Below are 10,130 nucleotides of genomic sequence, written 5' to 3'. Positions count from 1 at the left end.
CAAAAGTGGTGCATGCCAACAGGCTTTGGGGTTATCACGGTCCAGGACATTTCAGTTGGGACAAAGTGGACAACAGAACAAATGACGCTGCTGAAGACGTGACACTTGAAGAAGCCACCGTCGAAGAAGAAACTCGACTCTGTTTTGAGAAGGGAAACGGTGAAGCTCTTGATGAAGTTACTACCACTGATGTGACTGTTAACAACGATAGGACATTTCCTGATGAAGCAGATGAACCCCATATGAAGCAGAAGCCAACGAGACGGAGACCAGTACGGAAGAAGATACGTCCAGTAAAATCAAGAGACTTTGTTGAATTGTAATTTTGTGTTTGTAATCCTGTACATTTAATTGAGTTATTGTTAATTGTTATTGGTTTAATGTAAGTGGCTATTGTTCGGGATTAACAATACTAAGGAGGAGCAGTGTTGCATCAGCAAGGTCATGTGACTAGTATCACGCCACCTGTTTTCTAGAAATATCCTGTTCCTTCGTGAATGCCCTAGCATTTACTAGATTGGGGGTAGCCTGATGTATATAAGATGGTCACAACGTGATGGGACAGTGTGTGTAGGTAATGAGTAATTGATTGTATGCGGACAAAATATTGTTGGCCACGTGAGACGTGAGCGTTTGTTATAGAGCGACTGTTGAAATTAAGTGTATCCTAAGTTGTATTCGGAAAGAATAAACCAGTTTTATTTAACAAAGGACCTGTGTCGCTAAAGTTTCGTCGGAACGAATTTACGGAAAATTTACTAAAGAGCGGAGACGTAATATTTAAAAAAATTATTGTACTTGTTTAAAATCAAGGTTTGATGTTATTAATAAGGTAAAATGGCATAACAGTCTAGTTGTAGGGAGCCACTGACTGTTATGTCCTGGGGTCCGAAAGTGCTGTCATTCGGCCTGTTTGTGACCAACACCTCCGAAAATCGACACTGTTCAATGGGGTAAGTGCTTCCAAGATCTGATTGTGATATCCCTTGAGATATAAATTGGCAGTTAACAAGTAAAAATAACAACTTTGGTTTTTAGGCTTGAACACAACTTTTGTTTGTAAGACAGGGTGAAGCATGATTAGCAGACAATTTAAAAACACTTTTTGCAACTGCTATTGTTTATTTTTAGCTTCTTTGGAGGGCTTTCAACCCAGGGAGATATGCTGACGGTGACATCTCTTGAAACATTACAAAAATGATAAATATGTAATTTTTTTCATCTAAAGTTAGTTTTCTTTGATGTGGTACGTTAATAACCAAGTAAAGTAACCTCATAATAACTTGATTTTATTTAATCATGGTTCTCAATAACAGGTTTGCACCTTTGATTATGTAGATGTTTCAGAAAACTGGCAAACTTCAATAGATAACAAAATCATCAAATATATTGATAAAAAAAACTTGAACTGAATAACCCCCAGTCTGAGAGTCAGAGAGATTTTTTCAATGGGTTGATTCCCAAAGGGAGGTTTCTAGAAATCTCTCTTATTTATTTTTTTTTACATTTTCAACAGTGATTTGAACTTCTTGTGACATCTGAAATCTGAATTGCCAACCAGCATGGCCGAATTCACACTTTTTTCCAGGATGTAAGGGAGTAAACCCATACCCTCATCCAAAATTCCACACAAAATATGGTACTGGCGGCACATACTGTACAATACAAGATAAGAGTTCTATTAATAGAGATGGCCAAGGAAGGCTCAATGAAATTAACTTACAGCTATAAGGTGGCTAAGTGCATTATCTGCCTGAAATGTAAGTGTGGCTGTAGTCATGATGAAATTCCTGTTGAAAATTAACTTGCAGAGAAAAGAGAAGATTTGAAAGGAAATCCCATAATGACAGCAAAGAAAGTGAAACATAACACAAGCAAACAACTTCATAAACAAGATTTCCTTGCTGAAACAGAACCTATAACAGGTGCAGATGTATATTATTACACATCTGCAGTTTCATTCCAAAGTGGCTGGGCTGAAAGACCTAGGAAAGGCCAAATGTATGTCCAAAAGAGTGTCACTGAGTTTCAAGATGATATCAAGCAATTGTTTGAATGTGTTCAGTACAACTCATCTTGGAAGAAAGATACTGGTAAAAATGCTAGAATATCTTTTGAAATAAATACACAGATAGATATGGCCTATCTAGTGAGAATGAAAAATCACACTGAACAATGAGATCCACAGTTCCTCGAGGATTTGCATGTTCACCTCATCCCACATTACATATTTACAGCAGCTGTTCCAGTCCACAGTGACAATGAAGCCTGCTTGTGACCTGATGACATTCAAAGAGAGAGGTTTATAGAGGAGCAAAAAGATGAAAAGGGTTTCCTTCCAACTGGCAGGTCAAATCAAAGATAAGTCTGCTAATGCATGTTGATAAATAGTGAGAGATAAGGTTACTATGGTCACCATGCCATGGGCACCTGGGAAGATTGTGTTCTGATCATTATCTGATGAGGAATTCTTAGTGATATGTAAAAAATGTTTTGATATTACCAAGTTTCATAGTCCTCTTCCATAATAATGTATACACCATCACCATGTGCTAAATTACTAGTGTGCATGTCCAGTCATCATTGTCTCTGTTGTAATGGTTTCTGTTCAGAATTGCAATCAAGTATTCATCAAGATGGTTGCAGAAGTTACTCTGGTGTGTGAAGAATGAGAGAGAGTATTATTAGCAGCACCAGTAGTTGTAGTAGAGCAGCATGAGTAGTAGGGGCAGAAGTGACAGTATCAGTAGCACCAAGGCAGCATTACCAGCATGGCAAATGAGGGAATATAGACCAATCAATGGTTTTATCTCTGTTTTAGACCAATCAGTATCTAATATTCATAAGAGTTTTTTATGTGACCAATCCTAATATTCAAACATGAACACTTTTACTGCTTTATGCACTAGGAATTCAGTATGGCTAACCCTCTGAACTCTGCATCTTTGTGGCCAAAAACTTTTGAGCAGTGAGATTTTTTTTTGGCTGTAAAGTGTGGTTATTTGTAGGTTAACAGATTGAGCCCTTTCTCAAAGTACATCTTTCTTGGTTCTAACCAGAATACAGTGACAAATAACTTAAAAAACAGCTTACCACCAAAATGGATTCCACATCTGTGTGTCTCTTGCTTTTAGAGTTTGCCTAATAAAAAAAATTTATAAATGCACAGGTGAACATCAGTAATTTGTCTAGTATTTCAGACATTTTTAAGTTTCTGTTTTTAACATCAACAGGCATGGCTCATATCAAATTTAAAAATGTTTTCACAATAGAAAAGCACTATATTTCCACATTATAACAAGAATCCTCATTTTATATATATAATGAAGATACATATCAGATGCGACCTTGCTCATTAATGATAACCAAAAGAAAAGAAGATCCAATTACCCAAACTTATGTGCTATAAATATTAAATTAAAACTTTTAATCAAGAATATTTCAACAACCACGTACATTTTACTTTGAATTTGGAACACAAAAATCCTCACCTGGTCTTGTGTAGTGTCTAATATTGGGCAAGTTTGTTTTCTTTGTGGGGTATTTTCCTTATTAATGGGTTGACAGAAAATTTGATGTGTTCTACCCTCAGTGGATATTTTAAGTGAAGATGTTGAATTATTATTTTCACTAGTGTGTCTGTGGAGCATTATGGCAGTTGCTGGTAAACTATGTATTGCTTTTTCAGTGTCATTCTCCTTTTCAGAAAGTTTAGATGGCAAAGAACTTTGTTTTTGATCTCCAGATGAGAAATTAAAATTATTTATAGCTTTTCCTTCATCATGTTGACAATTTGTGATAATATTATAATGAACAGACTTTCTGGAATTATTACAGCAGTTGCTTGTGAAAGGACTTGTGCATCTCTGTTCTACTTTCAATGGTGAGAAATTTTCAGGAAGATGGGTCTCACTATTAGCACAATAACTCTCATTTGGCAGTGATGGGCTCTGTGGTGACCATGCTGATTCATAACTGGATAAAGATAATGCAGGAGATGACTGGACAGAAAATGATTTAATTATTGTTCCATTTTCACTCTGACACCTTGCTGTATTACTAGTGAAAGCTGCAGTTTTTGAGATTCCAATCAAACGTCTTGGATCTTTTAGTAAATAGATCCGCATCAGGTTAAAATCTCCTAATGTGAGTTTGATTCTCCGAGCAGTTTCATCTTCATGTTGAGGAACCACCTGTTCCAAATAAAATACATTGTATGAAAAGAGAGTATTCTTTTTGGTAATACCTACTTTTGTCAAAAAAAAACAGGCCTATAGTCAACAACAACATCCGCAATCCAATTACGTCTGTAAACCACATCTCGTAAAATAAACTTTTGGTAGTGCAATTTCTAAATAACTGAAAGTGACAAATCCACAAAGGAATTATTTTTCAAACTTTATTTTAAAGAAGTTTATGCTTTTTTGCAATTATTTTTACTCTACAGTTCATTGTCTGTACTACAAAACATCTTTATCTAATAAACAAAATGATGTTTGCAAAAATGGAAATAACTAATTCTTTTATGTAATTTTTTGTTTCAGTTATTAAACAGTCTTATGTTACTGTAAATCCTAATGTCCTGATGTAAAACTTTTGAGAAGTATGTTCTTTTTACAGTATACACACTAAGTGTACCCAAACTTTTATACTAGAAAACTAAGTATTATTATTAGTCCTAATGTTTCAATATAGATAATTCAGGAATTAAATATTCAAATACCTAGTAAAATATAAGTTTACTATCCACTGACCTATAAAGCAAAAACAAATAATCAAACAATCCTTTTGGTAAAAAATTAAATCAAAACAGCATAAGGAATAATAATTCATTATCTAAATTCGATGACAAGGAACCCACTTTGAGACTAATAATGGCTGGAGACGGCTTGAATGGGTAATGAAGAAAAACTTTAATACAAGTTTAACATAACAGCAAATGTACAACGTACAGTAGATATATATCCGTGTCAGTGTAAATTACTTGTACCTGATGATGACAAAATCTTGTCGAAACGTTGTACATTTGCTGTTATGTTAAACTTATATTAAGGTTTTTCTTCATTACCCATTCAAGCTGTCTCCAGCCATTATAATTCATTATCTAGTTTTTCAGTTCCACAAATATTCTGTTATACCTTAATTGGGTCTCCAAAGAAAAGTGATGAAGAATTAATATCAAAGCTGTCATCCACAAGGTGAGCACGAACTCTAGCTTGCCTTTCTTTTTCCCGCAAGACATCACACTCACCACTGTCAGAATCCAGAAAAAAATATGGTTGACATAATTCATCAAAATTTGATTTCAAGGATTAAAAAACAAAAATACAAGGTAAAACTTGGTGTACGTGAACAAAATGAATAAAAATGTGATTCGAAATGTTTTCTCTGACACACGATTATCATTAACTTCTTATCAAAGCAAGCTATCTATATAGATTTGTATTAAAAATTAACAACTAATGAGTATAGCTAATATAATTAACCATTCTTACTTTTAATGATCAAAATGCATTGATTTTTCCAGTTGAGTACCTTGCTGTTAGCAATATTTGTTTCTAAATGTCACTAATGTGTATCTAAAATTGAAAACTATTTGAACACACTTACTACATTTTCACTATAAACAAGAAACAATCTCAACAGCATTTATATACTTACATAATCTTTATTACTGTTTTTATCAATTGAATTTTGCTTAATGATGTACTAGTTTGTTTAAATAAATCGCAAAGCTTATTTAATAACAATTACTCAATTTCTATCTCAATTTTATGGCTCATATACAAACAGTTTCACAAATTTTTATATTAAAAAATAAAACTGAACAATAATACGAGATTCGCCAAAATAAGTAGCACTGTGGTTGATATTATTATTCATTAGGGCTTTTTATATTATATTTCTTTTTACACGAGGCTTACAAAGAAAGTTCTTTTATATTTAGTTTGGCTTAAGTTTTTATGAAGTGAGTCAGTATAGGGGATTTGTACCAAACAAGATTTAAATAAAATAAATCAAAATGTTAAAAGTTTATAAAAACAGCAAAAATCAAAATAAAGAGTAAGTTACAAAATCCAATGTTAAAACAACAGGAATTATATTATAAAATCCAAGTACACATAAAAACTTAAAATCAAATATCAAAACAATTTAAATTATATTATAAAATCTACTCATATATAAAAACATATTTACATTGCATAGTCACCATTCCCAATGTGCATCTTTGTAATAAGACAATGTAGAGAAAAGCCACATAGAAAATAAGTGGTTCCTTATATTAAAAACAGAAATTTCAGACAGACATGTACACACCTGAGGCAAGCTAGCAAAAAAACCACATAGAAAAGAAGTGGCTTCATATATTACAAATAGAAATCACAGACAGACAAACAAACACGCACATGCTTGTCTCCATGTGAATGCGCATATTTTCAATGAGACAAGCTAGTGAAAAAACCACATATAACAATTTCTAATATATACAGAAAAGCCAGTGCATTTTGGTAATAATTCATTCCAACAGCGGCTTTTTTATCAAGTTGCTTAGCAAAAAAAGTATATAGGGTATACTTTTATGCTAAAATGGGTTCAGAATACACACACTTACATAGCATATATCAACAGAAGCTAGATCATGTCTCATTCCATCAAAATTGGCTTTCCTGAAATTTGGAATTAGGGTACTATTCTTCTTCAATTCTACAGGTAGTAAAATCCCACATCTAATAGTGCAATGGTCACTTGTTCTTCAATACTCACCAGCCACAACTCTGTCTTTTATATTCATATCAGATGCTAATATTAAATCTAATATATGAAGAGTGAATTGCATCCTGTTGAGTTAGAGCATATTAAAGAAAATAGCACTGAGGGCAAGTCAGTTTGGGTTAGTGTTAGTGGATATAAAGGGAAAAGTATTGTAATTGGGATTTGTTATAGACCACCAGGTCAGAATGTAGAAGATAATGAGAAACTGTATAAAGAGATCAGAATGATAGCTAAGAAAGGTGTTATTATGAGAGATTTTAATTTCAAGGGTATTGATTGGGAAAATTTCGAGTCTGATGGTAAGGTGGATATGTTTTTGAAAATTGTTCAGGATACTTTTATATACCAATTGGTGGTGGAACCTACAAAAGAGGAAGATATATAAAGCTACTCCTCCACCTTTTTTCAATACTCTATATATAGTAAATAATCTGTTCAAAAAACATTTCTCTCATTAAATTTGTTCAAATCCAACCAAGTCTCAGTGATACCATATTATCAAAATCCTCAGTTTTCACAAGTGCTTTGAACTCATCAATTTTATTTGTAATACTCCTAGCATTACAACAGTAAGAATAAATCATATATTTTAAACTATGTTCATGTTTTATGTCTGTTGTACATGTTTTCCTGTCAATTATATATCCTATTTTACTAATATCATAGTCATCTGTCTAGCGCTAGTTTAAATCTACCACAACAGCTGAGTTAATAGCTCTTGCTAACTCGCTAGCCCCTGCCTTGTCTAAGTGTAAGCAATCCATTCCAAAAAGATTAACTTTCCCATTAAAATTATCCCACAAATCCAACCAGCCTATTTGCTCATCCCTACATATTGATCTAAGCCTGGCATTCAATTGTAGACCTACTTTGTATCTCAACCCCAGTTATTGGCAGACCTCATTTAGAAATGTAATAGGAAAATTGTCATTTGATAAATAAATATTTGAAATGGTTTTAGACATGTGTTTTGTTGCTAAAAATGTTGTGATAGTGTGCCATATAGTTTGTATGAAGTCAACTTGGTTTAAGATGTATATATTGGTTTTCAAAAAGGCTTTGATAAGGTCATGCACAAATGGTCAATAACAAATTTGAATCTTATAAGAATGATGGAAAATAACAAACATTTAAGAAAAACTAGCATTTTTGGAATAGAATACTTATGTAAATGAATTTTCTAATGTTAAACAAAATTCAAGGAACAGCTTATGCTGCTGAGAATGACTGTCTTACTTATATGAACCAAAATACTCTTAATAACTGAATCAGAACATGCCCAAATTATTTTAAATGTTGAAAAGTATAAGTACATTTGACTAATGAACATTTATTAAAGACTTATTTCTTACATAATAGGAACAATAATGTCATGAAAATTGGATAGGGTGGGTATTACTGTTATTCTAGTACTTGTAGCCCAATCCTGTTCTTTTCACATTATGTTTGTATATTTGTGTATAGGACTATAAAACTAAAACAGTATTCTAAATGAAGCCTCAGTAAGGCTTCTTTATTTTTCTGAAATTAAAAAAATCTATAAATAATTTCAGAATTATAGTTCTCATAGATCTTTTTAATATAACTCAGCCAAAGGTTTTAGCTATTTATCAGTAATCACACTGTTGGCCATTAAGAAGTTTAAAGACAAGAGCTAAGTTGACTTGATTCAAACATTTAACATTTTTCATAGACTAAAAATCAAATACACACTTTTCCTTATGTGGAATTACTTCTAAAATTAAGAATTAAAAACTAGTGAATGTTTTCCTGGTGTGTTGTTTTTAATTTTAACTTAGTATTAGAGTAGTATTACTTAGTATTAGAGGTAACAATTATGATTTTAAGAGACTAAAAATCAAATACACACTTTTCCTTATGTGGAATTACTTCTAAGATTAAGAATTAAAACTAGTGAATGTTTTCCTGGTGTATTGTTTTTAATTCTGACTTATGAATGCACAGGTATGCTTTTTTCCTCTTCACCTATGTAACTGTCCCATATACCACGATTTTTCTATGTCAAATATTCTCTCTACAACTTGTGACTAATCTTTTGATTCGATATTAGCTATACACTACAGTATACATCATATCTGGCTTGTTCTCTGCATTACATTTACAATACAAAATACAGTTACTTGTATTAGAAATGTAACATCTAGTTCTAATAATGTTATATATTTAAATATTAAAGAAACTTTCTCACTTGTTTAGGCCTAGGTCTACACCCTCCGCAGGCATCTCGATATCACTCATTATCAGTTCTCTCAATGAAGATGTTTAATCTTGAGTCATTTTAAAAGCATTTAATTTTGAGAATGATGGCAATTTCAATCACTACTGTAGTGTAAGTTGTAACCATAGCATAGGCTAAAAATGTTGAACAAAACACATTATAACTTGACTCAACAATAACAATGACTCAAAAATAAAGACTGAATGCTAACTATAGTCCTACCTAGTACTAGTACTACTAACAGTGCTGATAGCGTATAATTAAATTAAACTTGCTGGTAATAATTACCGCACAGCCATCCTTAGAGTGGGCCAATTTACATGGTCATGTATTTTTTCCTACACAGGTTACACCACCACATAACAAGTTCCATTTTAATCTCAGTACACGAAACATTCATTAAAAAAAAAGACTGATATTAATCATAGTAAATTTAAATTTACGTAAATGTAACCTTTGGCTTTACCATCTAAAAATAAGTTTGCTAACGGATTTGCTATATTACTCAAAAACGTAACCAACTATGTCATTTTACAGAATATTGTTTTAAGCTATATTTTGTATGCTGCAATTTATATATTAGCTAGAGGGCGCATGGCATTAAGATCATGTGAGCTTAATCGCAGACTGAAGCCAATCTTACACCACTCTTAGTTTGAGAGATTTATCTACCTATAATATTGTTATGCCTCTGGTCGTTTCTTAATTTCCGGTATAAATTCTTCCCGAGGAACTTCAGCGATACAATTCCTTTCTTAAATAAAACTAGTTTATTCTTTCTCAATACAACTTTGCAATACACAAAATTTCCACAGTCAATACATTTGCAATCTCGATAACAAAGTACGCACTTTATATTACCGTCACTTTAACTTCAACACACGCTATAATTCACAACGATTTACGCACTTTACTTACGATCACTACCGCTCGCTTGACTCAATTATCTGTCTCTATATCCGTCTATCTGCAATTATATCTCCGCTTTATTTGCCGGGCTTATATGCTAAAATAAAGGACGCCTTGAAAAGACAAGAGTTGCCAGGAAAAGCCATGATCCTTCTAGAAACTCATGACATGTTACCAGCGTCACGTGACTTCCGCTGTCGTAACAATA

The 10,130-nt window shown here is 32.7% G+C and overlaps 1 protein-coding gene across 1 annotated transcript in view; it reads right to left on the bottom strand.

The window, feature by feature from the left end:
- The window catches only part of LOC106469634, a 55,367-nt gene extending 45,862 nt beyond the window's left edge, over positions 1-9,505 (bottom strand). The window contains exons 1-4 of the mRNA XM_013930134.2: positions 8,984-9,505; positions 5,139-5,253; positions 3,492-4,193; positions 3,094-3,141 (exon numbers count right to left, since the gene is read on the bottom strand). Of these exons, the coding sequence (XP_013785588.1) occupies positions 3,094-3,141; positions 3,492-4,193; positions 5,139-5,253; positions 8,984-9,033 (915 nt within the window). The 5' untranslated portion in view covers positions 9,034-9,505. The remainder of the gene's footprint in view (positions 1-3,093; positions 3,142-3,491; positions 4,194-5,138; positions 5,254-8,983) is intronic.
- Between the last annotated feature and the right edge of the window lie 625 nt (positions 9,506-10,130).

Source organism: Limulus polyphemus, unplaced genomic scaffold (assembly GCF_000517525.1).
Source record: "Limulus polyphemus unplaced genomic scaffold, Limulus_polyphemus-2.1.2 Scaffold3581, whole genome shotgun sequence".
Classification (NCBI taxonomy): domain Eukaryota; kingdom Metazoa; phylum Arthropoda; class Merostomata; order Xiphosura; family Limulidae; genus Limulus; species Limulus polyphemus.
This window is presented reverse-complemented; position numbering and strand designations above follow the sequence as displayed.